The sequence below is a fragment of the Fusarium verticillioides genome, chromosome 4, assembly GCF_000149555.1.
Source record: "Fusarium verticillioides 7600 chromosome 4, whole genome shotgun sequence".
In the NCBI taxonomy this organism is placed as follows: Eukaryota; Fungi; Ascomycota; class Sordariomycetes; order Hypocreales; family Nectriaceae; genus Fusarium; species Fusarium verticillioides.
Genome location: NC_031678.1, coordinates 1,660,639 through 1,678,852, shown reverse-complemented (window position 1 = coordinate 1,678,852; position 18,214 = coordinate 1,660,639). Strand labels below are relative to the sequence as shown.

Genomic DNA, 18,214 nt, shown 5'->3' with positions numbered 1-18,214 from the left:
TTAGGCAGCCTTTTAAACTTATCAAGAGTGCCCATGTGACGGGAAATTGCACCTTGGAAGCTTCTTCTCTGCGCCTATTGCGATATGGGACGCGCATGCAGTCAAGAACACGTTGGCACATTCAACGAATTTCAACCGGGATCAATTGGAATCTCTTTTGTCTACTCCGTCCGTACCGTGCCTCTCTCTCTCCTAAACTCCACGATTGACTCCGAGCCTACGAGAGGTAGTCGGAGTTTTGATTGAGTTGGAATCACAAGGCCTCATTTGTCAGCCTTGATGACGTTTCTGCGTTGCAAATCCGCAATTGTCTTGACGTTGATACAGTACCATGAGTGCGGAATAGTATCTATTGGCGGAATGATAGATAATACGAATACTATGCAGTATCTTGGAGGTGCGTATTTACGTATCTAAGCTCCGTCTCCACACCAACTCTCCAAACTCATTGACATGTCTGTTATCTTGAACAATTGGCATTGTTGGGGGTCGAAACATCGCATCTATTCTGCATCTGCTGCTCCAGGTCCATGGCCAGAGCCGTGGAGCATGATTGATTACATGGGCAGGGGTGTTCATTTGAGGCTGTGGCTTACCTATTATAACGTATACCCTGCCCAAGCCCCGTAAGCCCATCAATGGAACGGGCAGTCAAAAGACTCCCTCAGTAATACAATACGCAGCGACTTGACTGGATACGGCCCGGGTCTTCCGCACCCCGACCCGACCCCTACCCCGGGTACCGTGGGTGTGGCTACTTATTAACTTACACCGTTTGACAAAGGACCCCTGTAACTGCAAGGTCCGGTCCCCCATAATAAACCCATTGTCCTCAGCCCTACGATGGTGTCCTCCACCACTCACGGCTTTGATGGATCCCCTGTCAGCATCGGCGACATGGCGCAGACTGACGGAAGCGAAAGAAGGTTCCATGGCATCCATCCATGACAAGGGCGGAATAACGGGCACTGCTGTAATCTACCTAGCACGATACGCTATGTAGCGTGTTTCTATTTTGTTAACCCCATGCTAAGGGTGTGCTTGCTTGATCGTCATGATACGACCACACAGCACGAACAAACGAACGAACGAACGAACGAACGAACGAACAGGCGTCAGTCAGAGTCAGCCGCTTCCACCGTCTACCGAGATTCCCTATCTGCGATGTGCTTAGTTACCTACCCTTGGCTTCGATCTATAGTTGACTCACTTTCTATATAACTGTCCATCTCCTCCTCCTCTGGATTGGAATTCTCATCACCATCAACAACCAGTTTCATCTACACTCTAAAACTACTCTACAACCACACTGCAACTCAACACTCATATACAACAACTCAGCTCTTTCAACTCAACCCAACTTCTATTTTCACCCAAAAGTCTCACTTAACTCTACTCTACTCTACATTCACAATGGCTGCTTTCACCCTCACATTTGCTCCCACTACCCGATCCTTCGGCCGATCTGGCTACAACAAGGACGGCGACGACTCCGACTCCAAGCCCACAAACAACCGTGGTCGATCTGGCTACAACGAGCCTGAGGAGGGAGACTCTGGTCGCTCTGGCTACAACGGCCCTGAAGACGATGATTCCTCCAAGGGCAACAAGGGCCGCTCTGGCTACAATGGTCCCAGTGACAATGACGAGGAGTAAACTCCTTTTTTCCTTTTGAGCCACTTTCCCAAAAGCATACACAGCGACAGCGCAAGCATTGGGCGGAGTTTTCTGTTTAGACACTAGTTTCAACAACATTTGCATGGAATGGAGTTTCGTTTCGTTTTGTTATCATCATCAGCATTGGTATCGGTATTTGGAGCAACAAATTGCAGACAGGGCATCGCATAGCGGGAGGAGTTGGAAAAGACGGAAGCATAGCATTACACAGCGTTGGCATGGCATGGAACTGCATAGAAGCGAGCATACAGCATGGATTTCCTTTTGCTTTATTTTTCTTATCTTCTCGTCTCAAATTTATCTTCGCTTTCTCTTTTCATAACCTGCTAGACCAGGCCCAGGCGGCCCAACCTCGAGTCTTTTTCAATTTGTTTAGACCAGCTGCTCTCTATAGAATATTCCTCGATGGAAAATACATTTCAACTCTCTTGCCCATCTCTCATCACTGTAGTCTTCTTCGCCACGCGCTTATTTCCCCACACAGAATCTAACACGGCTCAAATCAGCATCTTGTCAGACATCTCATACATAAATTTGTCAGAACTCACTTTTCAAAGATAACACCCAGTACATCCTCAACATCTCCAAAATCATCCCGCCCCGTGATCCGTGCAAGGCAATTCGCAGCATACCTCAGATACTCGGCAGCAAGCACGGCATCGGCATCCAAGCCCTCTTCAGGGGCAGCCTCCGTCATGAAGTCCTCCAAGTGTTGACGACACTTGACGAGGAGCTGGCGCTGACGCTCTGTAACGCCTAGCAGATCCTGAAGATCGACAGGCATGGATGTCATCTTCTCAAAGGATGCCACGAGCTTGGTGATCACAGCCTGGATACCGCCAGGATCCTTGCTTTCCCATGTTCCTGCCTGAGCCTCTTTACACGATACGGACACGAACTCCGCCGCCGCTAGTTTGGGGGCTTGAATTCGAACAGTGTTTTTGAAATCCTGAACCAGTTTCTCAAATTCTTCCTTCTCAATTGCATCTTGCTTATTGATAACGACGACACAGTCCTCCGCCCCCGCAGCGAGATCGAGCGTTTCTTGGTCGTATTGCAGAAATGGCCCATCCTGGCCGTCCTCCACGGATGCTAGGACTATAACAAGATCAGAGTCCTGAGCTCGTTGTTTTGCTCGCCGTATACCTTCTTCCTCCACGGCCCCAATTGCACCACTATCAGCCCCGTTGATCACCCGGGAACCTTTGGAGCGAAAACCTGCCGTATCTGCAAATGAACATAAATAGCCGCGAATGTCTAAGCTTGCCTCGACGATATCTCGCGTTGTGCCTGCTTCACCGGACACAATAGATGCCTCGCGCCCGACGATCAGGTTCATAAGCGAGCTCTTACCAACATTGGGTGGCCCTAACAACGCTATACGAATTCCATTCCGCAAAAGCTCGCTCCTTTGACTTCCCTGCTCATGCAGCTCAATGCTGTGTAGCATCCTGGCAACTTGCGCAGTCACATTCTGCAACAAATCAGCCTGGGACTCGTCGAAGTGCTGGTCTTCAGAAAAGTCGATCAATGCTTCGATCTCACCACGAGCCAACAAGAGCTGCTCTCTCCATGCCTCGTATTGTCGTCCAAGAGCACCTGAATTGCCTCGCACAGCTGCACGACGTTGCTGTTCGGTTTCAGCTGCCAGGGTGTCACTCAGGGATTCAATTTGAGCAAGATCTAGGCGGTCGTTGAAAAAGGCGCGCTTCGTAAACTCGCCGGGCTCTGCGTATCGAATACGATGTGTAGCGGAACATCTCGGAATGGCTGCTAACACAGCTTTTACGGTGGCTGATCCTCCATGAACGTGCAACTCCAAAACATCGTCACCAGTAACAGTCTTGGGGCTAGGAAAGTAAAGGACAAGAGCCTCTGAGTCCAGCACTATCTGTTCATTATTGGTATGCCCAGGGTCATATAGGGACCGCACTGTTGCATATCTTGGTTTTGGCAATGGTTTTGATGGGCAAAGTGCCTCGTAAATCTTGAGCCAAAAATTAGATACTGTATATGTATTATTTGTATGACACTTACCTCAAGACATGATGGGCCGGAGATGCGAATTACTGCAATACCGGCCCGACCCTGTGCCGTTGATAGAGCATAGATGGTGTCGTCTATGATTGGTAATCCGGAGACAGATTCAGAGTTTTGAGTATGCCACGACCGATGTGAGAATGGCTTTGTCGACGAGGCAATAGAATACCACAAAGGTTCTGTCAAATTTGCGTCGTTATAGTTCCTGATAGAGAATGGCGATAGGAAGACTCGAGAGCGTTCCGCTTTGCAATTGAGTCTCCTTAGGAGACTGCGTCTCAGCATCGGCGAAATGAGTGATAGTGAGATGGTCGAACTTGTTCTAATTTTTATATGATCTGGTATTCTCAGAACGAAGGCGATAGACGCTATATTTAGGAGGAAAAGATGAGCATTGGCTGGGTTTTGCTAATTGGAAACATAAACAAGAGAGAAACCTGAGGTTGATTCCAGGTTATAGCGCTCAGGGCCCACTGATCGTATCAAACTGATAGTTATGGATGGAGTGCACTAATCCACTGAAACTCATCCATTATTGTCAGAATAGATGTTTGAGATAAAGTTTCTAGAGAATCATCACCAAGATACTATATTTAAGCAAATCTCTTTTTATTATGCTTTAATCATTTTTTTTTTTTTTTTTTTTTTACTCTTTATTCTTATGGAGCATGTTGAATTCAACATCCATCTAGGTTGACTTTTATCCCTGATGTCGTACACGCATCTGTCTGATCAATTCCATAAAATTCTCAAACCGTCCAGCTCAAAGTTTTCATGATTGATTTTTTTTGTCAAGAGGTAGCAAACTTCTCGATGAACTTGGCAAGCTTTTCTGCGCCCTCCAAAGGAATGGAGTTGTAGCTGCTGGCACGAATGCCACCAACGCTTCGGTGACCCTTAAGGCCGGTGAGACCCTGCGCAGTAGCCTCCTTGAGGAAAGCCTTCTCTGTGCCATCAGTGTCGCCATTCTTGGTAACTCGGAAGCAGATGTTCATCTTTGAACGAACAGACTTGTCAGGGACAACTCTATACACGTCGGGGTGAGCGTCAAGAGCACCATAGATAAGCTCTGCCTTCTTGGCGGATACGGCCTCCTGTCCCTCGACCTTGTTATAGGTGCTGAGGGACTTCTTGAGAACTTGGCCAGCAATATAGACACTAATTCTAGTCAGTACATGTACCACACGTGCCCTATAGAAGCGCTTACTCGAAGATGCTGAGGGTATTGTAGAGACTGTTGTTCTTGGCGATAGTCTCGTAAGAGAAGATGATGGGAGGGATAGGAAGTCCAAGTCGTCGAAGCAGCGCGGCAGGGGGCTGAGGTGTCTTGGGAGGAAGAAGGCTCTTCTTGATAATTACAACGGTGACACCAGTGCAGCCGAGGTTCTTCTGGGCGCCGAAGAAGATAACTGAGAAGTTTCGGACAGGAATTCTCCTCGACAGGATGTTGGAGGACATATCGGCCACAACAATAGGGCCCTCGCCGTCAGGTCCAGAGGTCAAGGACTGAGGGAACGCGGGAAATTCGACACCATCGACGGTCTCGTTGTCACAATAATACACCAAAGCAGCATCCTTGGAGAGGTTCCATGTGCTCTCCTCGGGGATCTTGCCATACCTGCCATCGTTGATCTGGCGGGCGTCAGCGACAATGTTGACATGCTCAGGACCAAGCAGTCGCTTAGCTTCTTCAGAAGCCTTCTGAGACCAGCCACCAGTGACAATGTAATCCGTCTTGAGCTCCTTCTCGACTGCATTCCTGAGCTCCTGCTCCACGCGAGGGTCGTCCTCAGGAGCCTTGAGGTTGGCAACAATCTGGGCCTTCTTCTTTGTCACCCATGCACCGACCAGGTTGTACAAGGTAGCGGAGAACTCTCCACTTCCACCACCCTGCATGAAAAGAACCTCATAGTCCTCGGGAATGTCAATGTAAGAGGCAAGATCAGCCTTGGCCTCGTTGATGATGTTTGTAGCCAGCTCTGAGCGATGGCTGTGCTCAGCAATACCTTGTCATTTGTTTAGTGACGTTAACGATTAATTATGAGATTTTTGCTGTACCTAATCCGGTATGCTCATAGTCAATGAGGGCCTGGGCAGCCTTCTCAAGGACGTCTGTGGGCAGCAGAGCCGGGCCTGCGCCAAAATATGTGATCTCAGATCTGGAAGGCATGATGTTGTTGCGTTGAGAGATGGATGAGAGAGTGAATATGAGAGAGAATAAAAACTGGAGTTGTCTAAAAGTCGCGGGTATTTACTGTAAGTCACCGTGAGTCATCCAATAGAAATGCCCACAGAAGGGATCCGATATTCAACGTATGACTCTGAGAAGATGAGTTTAGTGTGACAAGAGCAAATCCGAAGAGATGAGGGGTATATGTACAGTAGTCGAGATTGGACAGGCCTTGTTCAAATCCTCGATATTTCAACAGATTGGTGAACCGTGATGGCTGTGAACTGCAATCGTTATTCGCTGAGGCTAAACTGGCCATCAATGTGGTGGCTCCGCACCACTTAGGGGTTATACTAGGCTGGCACAGCAGATATTAGAACATACATCGATCAATCAAGCCTACCTTAGGTATCTAGTCATCTTCGGACCATGAAAAGCTGTGTCAATTGCTGCTGTGTTCCGAAGTGTATTGCCTCAGAAAATACTTTCCCGGGCACGCCTGATGAGTCCAACATGTATTGTCAAAGAGCAGCAGTAACTTGAGGACATTTGTTGAGAACTGCATTTACTTGCGCTAGAACATCAAAGTCTCGAAACCCGATGTCTTTACAACGGAGGCCCCCCAGCACCAAATTAGTACAGCAAGTAACTGACTAACTATTTAGTTGACATCCTGTATTCCATTTCATTATCCGCAATAGAGCTTGCTCATAGTAAGGGAATTAGTTGTCTTTCTTCAGGCCTTAACTGCCAGTATGCTTCAACGGTTGAATTGGTTTCATCATTAATATACGTCACTAGTAATGGCTCCAAGTAACAGCAATTGGCTCACATGGCAAATATATGCTTATACTAGCCTTCCAAATCGAAGCACCTCGTCAACTGTTACCATGGTAGTGTGCTTTTCTGGTCAAACACTTGTAGCAACTAACATGGAGCTTTCCCACACATTGTGCTCTTCTGAAGTTGTAGTTCTTCAGGGCATTCGAGTCAAATAAACTCTGTCCCTCGATTTCTCTAATAGCAATAAGTCAGACGGAGTTTCGCCATGCTTCCATCAAATCACATTCAATAAGACAAATATTATACAACCTTGCAGGGAGAAAACAAGAGCCTCAAAGACCCCATGTTATCATGAAGCTGTCCAATTTAGCAGGCGGTGTGGCGGGTCATCCACGGCAGAATGGAAGACTGCAGGTCCCAGCGCAACGACCCAGGCTACGAAGCTTGAGCTGCCTGGTGCTCAACCACCTCAACTCCATCCCGACCTACCTATACTAACAACGACCACCCAAAATCCACCTCCAAACGAAGCTCTCCATCGCAACCCCCAACGCACAACTGTATTTGCTTCGCGCAATCTCACCGATCACACTCTACGCGGCGCTGCCAGAGCAGCTAATAATAATTCATCATGTTCAGAAACAACTACGATAACGATTCCGTTACCTTGTACGTCACTTAAGCTGTGAGCTCCATCCTGGCACCTTGAGCAAGCTGACTCTCCCCAAGCTCGCCCCAGGGCCGAATATTCCAGATCGAATACGCTGCTGAGGCAGTGAAGCAAGGTTCAGTCGTTGTCGGTATCGCCAGCAAGACCCATGCTGTTCTATGTGCTGTCAAGGTTCGACCATCTCCCTGCCCCTCATTCCCATTCTTGTTCCGCACGGGAGCTTTTGGCGTCAGTTCTCTAACATGCACCTTCGTAGCGAAACGCAGAGGAACTCTCATCCTACCAGAAGAAGCTGTTCACTGTCGACGAACATGCTGGTATCGCCATCGCCGGTCTTACTTCCGATGCTCGCGTCCTCTCCAATTTCATGAAGCAGCAGTGTCTAGGACACCGACTCACCTACGGCCGTGCCATTCCCCTCCGATCCCTTGTCGACATGATCGGTGAGAAGGCCCAGATGAACACTCAAATGTACGGAAAGCGACCTTATGGTGTTGGTCTGCTAGTTGCTGGTGTTGACGAACGCGGTCCCCACCTATTCGAGTTCCAGCCTTCAGGCATGACAGAGGAGATGCTTGCGTTTGCCATTGGCGCGCGAAGTCAAATGGCTCGAACATACCTTGAGCGCAACATCGACGAGTTCGCCGACTGTTCAAGGGAGGAGTTGGTCAAGCACGGTCTCAAGGCTCTGAAGGAGAGTTTGGTTCAGGACAAGGAGCTTACAGTAGAGAATCTTTCAGTCGGTGTAGTGGGCATCAACACAAAGGACGGCAAGAAGAAGGTCGAGCCCTTTAAGCTCTACGATGGATTCGAGGTACAGCCATGGATCGAGAGCGTTGGCGAGGGTCAAGGAGGTGCAGAGGAAGGCGAGGGTGAGGGCATGGATGTGGACAGCTAAACGTGTGACGAATGATGAAGCGGATACACGTGGCATCGGGTTGCTAGCTAAATAGGTAGATCATGTACAATTACATGCTGCAAAGACAGCTTTTCATGGGTCCCACGTCTGGTCAGTCACAGCAGAGCAGGTGGCTTGGGTCATCAGTCCGTCTATTTATGGAGCGCCAGTCTATCCTATCCTAGAAATGCGGAAACTAAGAAATACCCGTTAAAACCGTTAAAACACCTATTTGGTTCCGATTTCCAAATTCAACCCCGGATCCAGATCCAGCGCCTCAGACTAATAATCACTTACTGGCTGCCCCATTGAAGCTGATAGATGGCATCTGAAACCTTGTATTCGCGAAGAGCCTTGATTGCGCCTTCAGGAGTATCGGCGTTGACCAGGATGTTCTTGTTGGCAGGCTTTACAAAACCCTCCTCAGAGGCGCGGTCCATCCACTGGACAATACCGTCCCAATAGCCCTCGATGTTGAGCAGAACAATGCCGCGGTTGTGGATTCCCAATTGGTTCCAGGTAGTTGTCTCAAAGATTTCCTCCATGGTACCAAATCCGCCACTCAAGCCGATGAAACCACTGCCGGGACCACCAGCAAAAACCTCCTCGGCCATAAGCTTCTTTCGAGTATGCATATCCTTGACAACTGTCGTGCGACCATAGACAGACTCCTCGGGCACAATGTGGTTATGTTCGTTGACAGTTCCGTAGGTGCCATCTCGTTCAAACTTGACCAGAGCCTCGGGAATGATACCATGAACAGACTCAGGGCCATTGATTGCGCAGAGGCTCTTTGCCACCTCGCCCATAAGTCCGACAGTTCCTCCTCCATAAACTATTGTCCGGTGTTAGCCATGATGGGGTCATACCCGGAGGTCGGCGATTGGCGGTCCGCGTTGGCATCGGTTGCTGTCGGACCGCCTCTCGTTGTGACTCACCTAGGTCAATATTGTTCTCAGCCATGGCTCTTCCAAGAGCACGAGCAGCTTCAATGTGAGCAGGACTCGCGCCAGGAGCAGCACCACAGTAGACGCAAATCTTGGTTCGAGGATGGCCGTTCTGTGAGGCAACGGCGGCTGCCTGTGATGGGATGGTGCTGTCAGCAGTCATGATGGAGTTGTTTGTTGATTTGTTGTAAAGACTGTAGGTTGTGTGATATAGTATATGTAAAGAGGTTGTCTCTGAGAGTACTTGACTAAGAGTAATAGAGTTGTGTTCGTATGGAGGAGGACTATTTCTTATATAATAAGATGCGAAGCAATGACGGAGGCGGTTAATAATAGAACTCTTGTTTCGGTGAGTCTTATGTGGCGACCTAGAAGGATTCAACTTGAACTAAGAATCTCCTAGATGAGTCAAACTTTGGAGCATAAATCGTGATTCAACAAGAAAAATAGAAACAAGAAAGAATCAAGAGAATGAAAGTTTACGAGTTTATATAGTCGTCATATGAATAGCCCAGGAAACTGCTAAGGTAGTTGACCAACACAAACATCTGTCAATGGCCTATCGGGCTATTGATATGGAGCGAAGGGAGCCACGTCTTCGAGGGGCTGCTTGCGGCCGTGCTCCATGCATTCATGTAAGTTGTGCCACTACAAACTGCCTCTTCCGAGATATGTTACTGGACAATGCCATTGATGACTGAGGTCAGCTGGTCACCGGACGTGAGGCGTGTTCTAGCAGGATAGGGCGATCCCCAGCATGGCTTAGTTAGCATGAATCTCGCATCGTGAGCATTGTCTTGAACATCATTGATGCGTTCAATGGCGGGGCCGTGATCTCCCCATGATGCACTGTATCTTAAACTCTTTTAGTGGACGCATCTTTTAAACGTGGTCAATCTCCGAGCCGACAACGGCCGCCGCAGTAGATGGAAGGTACAGGGGTACGTGCTCAGGTGGCCAATCGCTATTCGTTCGTGTCCACAGCACGTCAACGTCAACTATCATGGAGCCTGAAGTGGACTCGAGGGGATTTCCAATTTCCATCCTTGGACTCAGAACTCTGACCAACCAGCCACGCCGCCTCAGGTGCATCAACCAACAACCTTGACACTAGTATCAAGGCAGTATTCTGCAGGTCTTCTTCAACCCATTGCACAACGTCTGCTATTTTCTGCAATTGAATCGAAGCAGACGCAATGGCTGAAGCTCAAGTCTTGCCTCCTCGTCAAGGCGAGCAGCAGCAAGGTGGCGGTGGTAGTGTAAGTCATCGCAAAGCAAATTTCACATCATGGCCATACACTAACATCGATTCTATGTAGGGTTTCAGCTTCAACAAACTTCTCCTCGGCGGTGCCATCTACTTTGGCATCAATGCGGCCCTCAACTTGGCCTTGAAAAAGGATCAACGAGGAGTTACAGTCACCAATCCCGAGACTGGTGAAGCCGTCACAGTCCCTGGGAATGTCGAGGGTATCCCTCCTTTCCAACTTCGCCCGAAGGAACTCAACGAGGGTGCAACATACCGCAATATTCCAAAGAACATTGCGCCCATCTGGCCTCAGGATAGCCACGTCGATATCATCGTAACGCTCTCCCAGTCGTTCAACCCAGCGCCTATCTCGCAAGTTCCCGACGAATATCTCGTTTTGCAAGAGAAGGAGTTCCATCTTAGCAATAAGTCCGATAAGCGAACGATTGAGACCAAGTTCACGGTTCCTCCAGCTGTCCAGCATAATGGTACCCTCTGGGGCCATTTCTACATTGGCCTTCCTGGAAGTAATCTCGATCCTAAGCAGCCCGGATATGATACGTCCAAAGCCTACTACTTCACTTGGCCTCTAACACAATACCTTCCCAAGAAGAAGGTTGCGAAGACACGAAACTTGCTCGAGGATATCCCCAAGCATGAGGAGGAACCGGAAGAGGCGGAACCCACTGGACCTATTATTGCGAACTACTATCATCCTAATGCAAGCTTGTCCTTCGTCCCTGACCTGGGTGTCAAGGATTTCGCCATGATGGCCCCTCAGATGCGACAATACTTGCGCCTTGAGGCTACTGGTGCTCGAGACGGCTCTGGTCAACACGCCTGGTACTGTAAGTAGCAACAACTTATATGCCAATGACATGGTAACTAACATTGATAGACCCTGTTCTGTTCGTCAACACTTTTTGGCAATTGACAAACCAGATGACTCTCCTCAACGACACCGTCAAGGAACTTCCCCTGCGTATCGATCTTGGTAACCTGGCCAGCTGGCAGTTCCAGCTCATGTCTACGCTTGAGACCAACTCCAAGGAGTCTGCTCGACAGGCAGCATTTGGTGGCTCGCTCCCTGGTGGCGGCGACGGCACCGAGATCGAGATGATCAAGGAGGTATTCCTCGACTCTAACCCAATCTTGCTCGGCGTCACCATTGTAGTCAGTATCTTGCACATGATTCTCGAGACTCTCGCGTTCGGGTCCGATATTGCCCACTACCGCAAGAAGAAGGACAACGTTGGTATCTCAGTTCGTTCGATCCTGGCCAATGTTTTCATGCAAACTGTTATCTTCCTGTACCTCCTCGACAACTCTCAGAACACTAGCTGGATGATTCTAGGATCTCAGGTCGTTGGTATCGTCATTGAGTTCTGGAAGATCACCACTGTTGTCAACGTTCGCATTCGTCCTGGTGGAGCAGGATCTTTCCTCCCTTACACTATCGCATTCGAGGACAAGCAAAAGTTGACCGAGACTGAAGAGAAGACTAAGGAGTACGATGAGATTGCTTTCAAGTACATGTACATTGCTGGCATTCCTCTGCTGATCGCATATGGCATTTACTCTCTCTATTATGACTCCCACAAGTCTTGGTATTCCTACATCATCACTACTTTGGTGGGATCTGTCTACGCTTACGGCTTCTTGATGATGGTTCCCTCACTGTACATCAACTACCGGCTGAAGAGTGTCGCCCATATGCCTGCCAAGGCCATGATGTACAAGTTTCTCAATACCTTCATCGACGATCTGTTTGCCTTTACCATCAAGATGCCTTTCTTGCACCGTTTGGCCACTCTTCGCGACGATGTTATCTTCTTCGTGTATCTTTACCAACGATGGGCTTACCGTATCGATTACAGCCGAGTCAACGAGTTTGGCCAGGGTGGAGAGGACGAGGCTATTGACGACAAAGAGGCTAAGGAGAAGGCCAAGGACGAACTGGTCGAGGATGTCAATGCCGAAGCCAAGACCAGTAGCGCGGATACTGGCAAGGCCAAGAAGCGGAAGTGAGTTACAGACGGCAATACGAGCCGAGGAAAGGCCCTTTGGTTTAGACTGTCGGGTTTGGTTGTAGTCATAACTTTGATATCTACGGATATGTTGTAGTTGTAATCGGCCATTTTTAGTTGAATATCAGATACATAGGAATCAATACCATCTGTGTACAACGAATGATCTTTCAGGGCTCGTGTAATGAAACAATGTGATTCATATGAGGTGAGTCATTGTGATTACATTCATCCATGGCGCCATCTTTGACAATCCTTTGACAAGTTTTCCTTAACTCGAATTTACTAATGGACTGGCTTGGTGTATGCCTCCTGCTTCGTAGCCCTATGAATATACGAAGCTACGAATGATCGATTTGGATGATAGGGCAGAGAAACACCCCGGTCTCTAGGTTCGGGGCACCCGACAGGACGTTGCAATTTATGACCCACTAACGGGCGTCATAGCGGGTGAGTTACAGGGGACTTCAGTGCAGTTCCTTATTCCGTCATTTTGCGGAGGAGCTCACCTCAGGGCAGCTTTTTTGATTCAGCGTGCGTATCAATGGAAGCTGGCTGTTTCAGACTTGGGGGTCCAGTGCCCAGTACGAACCCTCAGTGTCCACGATTCGTACATAACCCACCTACCTTTAGGTTAGGTAGTCATACCTACCTAAGCAGCTAGAGACAACTCTCTTTTTAACCATATTTCCCTCCTTCTGCATCCCCTGAACCTCTTCAATAGACGGTCTGAAGAATCAATCCTTGGAACCCCCAGTATTTTTGTCTGCACAGCCTCGTCTTCACGAGGGTCACTTTGACAATAACGGAAAGGACCCTGAACAGAAGTGCTAAATCATTACGTACCTATCAATTGCTCAGCCTCACCTCATGCCTTCGGTTGCTTGGTTACATGAATACAACCAAGTTAGTAAATAAATAGCACAGCCGAACGCTCCCATCCTGTGCGCCCTGTCTGGGAGCTCTTGTCACCTCTATCGTCACGTCGTCAAGCTTCCTTCAATAACCTCCCGTTCTCTCGAGCCGGGGGAGTCCGGTTCGAGCCGACAAAACCTCATGCGCCGCCCCCAATCGCATCAGTCCCTCGCCCCGCGACGACGCCGGTGATTGACATCTTCCTACTACTTCGAATCCATTGCTTTTTCTACTACGAATTATACCCTTCCACGAGACTTTGGGCTTACGTTATCCTCCCTCGACGCAACCCCGCGCCCTCTCAAGACTTGAGAGAAATCGCAAACCTTATCCTCGACACCGAATCATGAGCAGCTCTGACTCGGTCGGGTCATTGCTTGCGGCCATTGCGACTCTTTTATCTCAGGGATTGCGAATCCTCAGTTTGGCCGACAAGAGCCATTGGGGACCGGACGAGCACGAGCAAGTACACGCCTTTGCTTCTGCGCTGGATGAAGCCAAGAAGGACTTTCAAGAATTGGCACCTTTGGTTAATGGACAGATATACTATGAAACCGACCGGAAACGTACGTATTCCCCGATTCAGGCACTCTTGTTGACTTCCGACTTCTACAAATTTGAGCGACGGATCTGTTCACTGACTTATTGGCCAGATGAATCCATCGAAGAGCTGAGAGCTCTCAAAGCTCAATTTACAGCTCATATAGAACAGATACGAGATTGGAGTCGCTCAGGCGGCCCAATCAACCCAATATGGGTCCGCGAAACACATAGTTTACAACGAAAATTACACAGAGCACAATGTCGAGCAGCACGTCGAATTTACAGTTCGGAAAAAGAAGGATCGGCAAGGTGTTTGGGAGCTTTCCTCGTCTACCGACAGCAGCGACAATGGACGTTAAATAAGATCGTGCCAGACGAGGCCGAGTATTCGAGAAGATATCGGGAGGAGCTACGCCTATGCAATACTATTGGGTCGTTTAAGCGATTTGGCGATCGAGATATTGCTTTTGTTTGCGACTATTGCGATGGTCACATAGTATGGGAGGATATTGAGAATATGCCCTCGATACGGACGTTCCAAGAAGCCGCCGCGTCTCCAATATTGACACTATCACCAACAATCGATAACCCTCACTGGCAAGCAACAGCGTTCACATTGTCTGGACATCAAGAGAAGCAGGTTGTATTTGCGCCCGTAGCCATCGCAAATCATATGGCACCACAGCCTCGGGATTGGCAGGCCGGCTTACTGTGTCCATATTGCGAAGTGGAATCAACAGAACCTCAAGAGCAGTATGATGACGAGGATGCATATCGACCAGATTTGGGCTACGAAGACATGGAGGCATTTCAGGAACATCTTGAATGGCAGCATACAGTGATGGCGCCAACCTCTCAAGCACAAGCGACTTCAGATAATTGCATAGTGATGTAGTTCAGAGCAAGCGGTCGGTTTTGGAACTTGCTAACAAAAATATGGTGTTTTTCTTAGTGATTTTGGGTAGAGCAGATGACATCTGGAGTTTGGAGTCTCATACGGTATGACTTAGGTGAGAGAGCATGGTTCAGGAGCAGCATTGAAGTTATGATTTAGCAAGAATTGCCAAAGCCAGCGTGGATAGACGAATTAACTTAGTCATAAATGATCATACAAGTACACAACCCAGCAGCACCCGCTCTTGATATAAGGGCACAGCTTGGGTCTCATATACCCCTGAGATGTTGAATTGTAGCTCTCAAATTGCACACTCCCAGAGTAAAGTACAAGTGGCCAGACTTAGGTATTAGATGCATAAACAGAAACAGCTCGCTTGCATTTCTTAAAAGAACCGCCAATACAGGAAGAAGATGATGATGAACCCAAGAGCCGCAAAGGGTCCGTACTGCTTTACCAGCAACTCCCAGTTGATTCGCACTGCAGCTCTCCTATACTTCTTGCTGTCATCACGCAGCCTCGAGCTGATCTCTCCCATGCGCTCCAAACTATCTCCACGATAGAGCAAATCCTCAATGTTCTTTGTCATTACCTTTGTCACATCGCGCAGCTCATCGTTAAGTTTATCGAGGTTAGCCGAGGCTCGGGAATCAGCGTAGGTGGTCTTCGTCTTCGAGATGAAGGTGTCAAACTCCATGAAGGCGTAGGGTCGCAGAGCAGGCGAGTGGACCTGGGATGCTGGGTAGGTGGTTGTGAATTCGCGAGCGAGGTCGGCGAGGTAGGTAAATGCAAGCTTTCGGGGGTACGAGGGAGCGCAGATGGCGAGGAAGACGATGTCCGAGTCGATGAGGTAGTGCAGCGTGTGGTTGGGCGTCTCGATAGAGGCCTGGGACTCGGAGTTGCGTGTGAGCTTGCGGAGGACCTGGCGCACGTTCTGCTTGGTCTCTGCGAGGGTGGACTCGGCCTGTTGAGAGAGTTCGTAAGCATCATGTCGCGGTAAAACTGAGTTGTGGAGAGTACCTGTTCATCATCGACTGAGGCACAGAGCATGAGGCCTTGTGTTGTGTTAGTAGATATATTTGGCATTAAAGAGGAAGCAACGTACCATCAAGCCTTGATATTTGCGTAGAGTAGATCATTGTAGTGGTTTGTGGGTAGAGTGCTGGGAAGCAGGGGAAAGTTGCGCCGGTTTATAGGTGGTTTTGTTTCTTTGGCTTGAAGACTTTCAGCTACCACTACGTGTCAAGACAGGCGATAGAGGGATGACGTCGAAGGGGCACGAGACTGAGCCACGCCAAGAATGACCAAATACTATTTCGACGATCGATCTGATTTTCTTATAAGAGATTCTTTCCGCTTCTGACTTGCAATATTGCAGTTCGATCGTTTTGGCTGTTGGAGGATCTGCATGTATGTATGATCGATGGTCAGTGGAGTTGGAGCTGGCGCATTGCAGAGGGAGCTCCGTGCTGATAAGATAACGAACCAACTTTGCTATTCCAGCTCAAGATGGTAGGGTAGGTAATTTGTGATAATCAAAATTCGCATTCAAATATTCTTGTGGCTCATCAAGAAATACTTATTCTAGGGTATGTTTGTAAAGTAAACTGTATTCTTAATTGCTGTATCAAACACCCCTGCTAACTATCAATCTGTAATTGATAGGTTCTCTTGAAGGTCATTTAGGAACCTGTAAACGCTAATCGATCATCATGGCTCTAAAAACAGCAAAGGCCAAAGGTCATAATGCGTCAATTCTATATGGTAGAAGTCGTTTCTCGTCTCTATATCTCATCCTCCTCATCATCAAAGTCGTCCTCTCTACCCATTTCGTAAAGAATTCTTCCTCCTTCTCCTGCACCAATATCCGTTTGCGCATCAAAGTATGGCAACACAATACCCTCTCGGTCCTTTCGCTGCTTTTCTGTGAGCCCCAGATTAAATGTACTCTCAGGCTCCTCCTCTCCTTCGCCGCTCTCTCCACTGTCCGTTGGTGCTGCGAACATTGGGTGATCTGTAAGCAAGCACACCTTGCCGGGTTGAGGCGCTGTAACCAAGCCTTTGGAGCTGAGAATAAACTTTTCTGAAACAGTTCTTCCACTTCGTCGTCGTAATTCCATATTAATAACAACTCCATTGCTGTCCTCGTTCCGATCTCTGCCCTTCTCTCCAAGACCGACGAGCACTCCCTCACGATTTTCGTTCAAACCCCACTCTGGCTCCTGAATGCTCCTGTTTCGAGCCTTCTGACGCTCAATCTCTTGGTAAAGACTGGACAGCCTCAGGATAGCAGTAGCGAGGTGGCATAGTACAGTAAAAGGATGGGGTTCATACTCGCTGAACGACCTTGGCAGTACTATGGGTACATCATCATGGTACGTGGCAACGATAGAGACAGCTGGCGTGATGATGCTTGAGAGAAAGCTTGCCAGGGACTGAGGAGCGGCAGATGCTAAGGCGTTTAGTGAGTCGACAATCACAACGGCCCCTTGAGATGGTTAGCAACAAGATGGCCTCCTCATATCATAACTCTGCTGGGCTTACTTTGAGTGGGCTTTCCCTTGTCCAAAAGAGGGTTGAAAGCAGGATAATGATTCAACAACTCTTTGCGCACAGTCTGAAGATCTCTGCCTGCAGCTTTTATGAAAACATCTGCATCTTGTGGTTTCTTCAGCGTTACCAGCGACAGGAAGATAACTTGTGTCTTTGCAATCTGGATTTTCCAGGTTAGTCATACTGGCTCTCATGAATGTTTTAGGGGACTTTAATACCTTTGCTCTCGACACAAACTCGCTAAGGACTGGTCGCGCAGGTTGTTCGAGATTGTCTATCACGAGAGTAAGAGGACTTGCGCCGTCACGAAGGTTGAGGAGTTTCTGTAAGAGCAGCAGACTGTGCGATCGAGCATGGACATTCGAGGTCGGTGCCATCGTATGCCAGGGCACGCCTGAGGCCTGTGCAAACGCTATATCGATGGTTTGTGGTCACGGTAAAGAATACGTCTAACTTTTCCGTTCTGTGAAACCGGCAGATATATGTTTGTTAAGGCTGAGAAGACGAAATATTCTAATCAGCGCCTGGATCTTGTTTGTGGTGGGTGTTGCTAAAATTCAGTGGGTCATCCGTCTAAGGTATCCTCAGGGAACAAGAAAACATCAGACCTCGACTCGATACAAGGTATCGATATAAACTCAGCAAAAGGTATACTAAACTTATTCTAAACTCATATTAAATTACTTAAATCTTTTCATTTTTTAGGGCCAAAATCCCGAATTTTCTTCCCTCCCTCAGGGTATCTACCACTCCATATCCCGCTCTCATGATGGACACTAGTGGTTGCTTGGGAGGACTCCCATTTCATGACCTCAGTTCACGGATACATCATGTTCAAGTGTAGAAA

At 48.3% G+C, this 18,214-nt stretch overlaps 9 protein-coding genes across 10 annotated transcripts; 4 read left to right on the top strand and 5 right to left on the bottom strand.

The window, feature by feature from the left end:
* Positions 1-812: 812 nt before the first annotated feature.
* Positions 813-2,156, top strand: FVEG_04882 (hypothetical protein). The gene is made up of 2 exons (XM_018892799.1): positions 813-973; positions 1,035-2,156. The coding sequence occupies exon 2, from the start codon at positions 1,414-1,416 to the stop codon at positions 1,654-1,656; it is 243 nt and encodes an 80-aa protein (XP_018749565.1). The 5' UTR covers positions 813-973; positions 1,035-1,413; the 3' UTR covers positions 1,657-2,156.
* Positions 1,918-4,224, bottom strand: FVEG_04881 (tRNA modification GTPase TrmE). Its single transcript, XM_018892798.1, has 3 exons — positions 3,715-4,224; positions 2,226-3,664; positions 1,918-2,164 (listed from the first exon to the last, which is right to left on the bottom strand). The coding sequence occupies exons 1-3, from the start codon at positions 4,000-4,002 to the stop codon at positions 2,146-2,148; spliced, it is 1,746 nt and encodes a 581-aa protein (XP_018749564.1). The 5' UTR covers positions 4,003-4,224; the 3' UTR covers positions 1,918-2,145.
* Positions 4,225-4,319: 95 nt separating this feature from the next.
* On the bottom strand, positions 4,320-6,157 carry FVEG_04880 (phosphoserine aminotransferase). The gene is made up of 3 exons (XM_018892797.1): positions 5,776-6,157; positions 4,925-5,723; positions 4,320-4,875 (listed from the first exon to the last, which is right to left on the bottom strand). The coding sequence occupies exons 1-3, from the start codon at positions 5,885-5,887 to the stop codon at positions 4,509-4,511; spliced, it is 1,278 nt and encodes a 425-aa protein (XP_018749563.1). The 5' UTR covers positions 5,888-6,157; the 3' UTR covers positions 4,320-4,508.
* A 920-nt stretch (positions 6,158-7,077) lies between these two features.
* FVEG_04879 (20S proteasome subunit alpha 6) lies at positions 7,078-8,480 on the top strand. Its single transcript, XM_018892796.1, has 3 exons — positions 7,078-7,339; positions 7,400-7,511; positions 7,597-8,480. The coding sequence occupies exons 1-3, from the start codon at positions 7,302-7,304 to the stop codon at positions 8,236-8,238; spliced, it is 792 nt and encodes a 263-aa protein (XP_018749562.1). The 5' UTR covers positions 7,078-7,301; the 3' UTR covers positions 8,239-8,480.
* Positions 8,367-9,750, bottom strand: FVEG_04878 (hypothetical protein). The gene is made up of 2 exons (XM_018892795.1): positions 9,177-9,750; positions 8,367-9,073 (listed from the first exon to the last, which is right to left on the bottom strand). The coding sequence occupies exons 1-2, from the start codon at positions 9,346-9,348 to the stop codon at positions 8,532-8,534; spliced, it is 714 nt and encodes a 237-aa protein (XP_018749561.1). The 5' UTR covers positions 9,349-9,750; the 3' UTR covers positions 8,367-8,531.
* Positions 9,751-10,030: 280 nt separating this feature from the next.
* FVEG_04877 (hypothetical protein) lies at positions 10,031-12,626 on the top strand. Its single transcript, XM_018892794.1, has 3 exons — positions 10,031-10,444; positions 10,505-11,282; positions 11,333-12,626. Exons 1-3 carry the CDS (start codon positions 10,382-10,384, stop codon positions 12,460-12,462), a joined length of 1,971 nt encoding a protein of 656 aa, XP_018749560.1. The 5' UTR covers positions 10,031-10,381; the 3' UTR covers positions 12,463-12,626.
* A 495-nt stretch (positions 12,627-13,121) lies between these two features.
* On the top strand, positions 13,122-15,154 carry FVEG_04876 (hypothetical protein). Of its 2 annotated transcripts, XM_018892793.1 has the most exons (2): positions 13,122-13,942; positions 14,030-15,154. In XM_018892793.1, exons 1-2 carry the CDS (start codon positions 13,723-13,725, stop codon positions 14,812-14,814), a joined length of 1,005 nt encoding a protein of 334 aa, XP_018749559.1. In that variant the 5' UTR covers positions 13,122-13,722; the 3' UTR covers positions 14,815-15,154. The 2 variants fall into 2 exon arrangements, with proteins under 2 accessions (XP_018749559.1, XP_018749558.1); XM_018892792.1 differs by having other exon boundaries at positions 13,168-15,054.
* On the bottom strand, positions 14,944-16,291 carry FVEG_04875 (vesicle transporter SEC22). Its single transcript, XM_018892791.1, has 3 exons — positions 15,920-16,291; positions 15,835-15,869; positions 14,944-15,778 (listed from the first exon to the last, which is right to left on the bottom strand). Exons 1-3 carry the CDS (start codon positions 15,951-15,953, stop codon positions 15,200-15,202), a joined length of 648 nt encoding a protein of 215 aa, XP_018749557.1. The 5' UTR covers positions 15,954-16,291; the 3' UTR covers positions 14,944-15,199.
* Positions 16,292-16,525: 234 nt separating this feature from the next.
* FVEG_04874 (elongator complex protein 5) lies at positions 16,526-17,905 on the bottom strand. Its single transcript, XM_018892790.1, has 3 exons — positions 17,586-17,905; positions 17,359-17,527; positions 16,526-17,302 (listed from the first exon to the last, which is right to left on the bottom strand). The coding sequence occupies exons 1-3, from the start codon at positions 17,742-17,744 to the stop codon at positions 16,599-16,601; spliced, it is 1,032 nt and encodes a 343-aa protein (XP_018749556.1). The 5' UTR covers positions 17,745-17,905; the 3' UTR covers positions 16,526-16,598.
* Between the last annotated feature and the right edge of the window lie 309 nt (positions 17,906-18,214).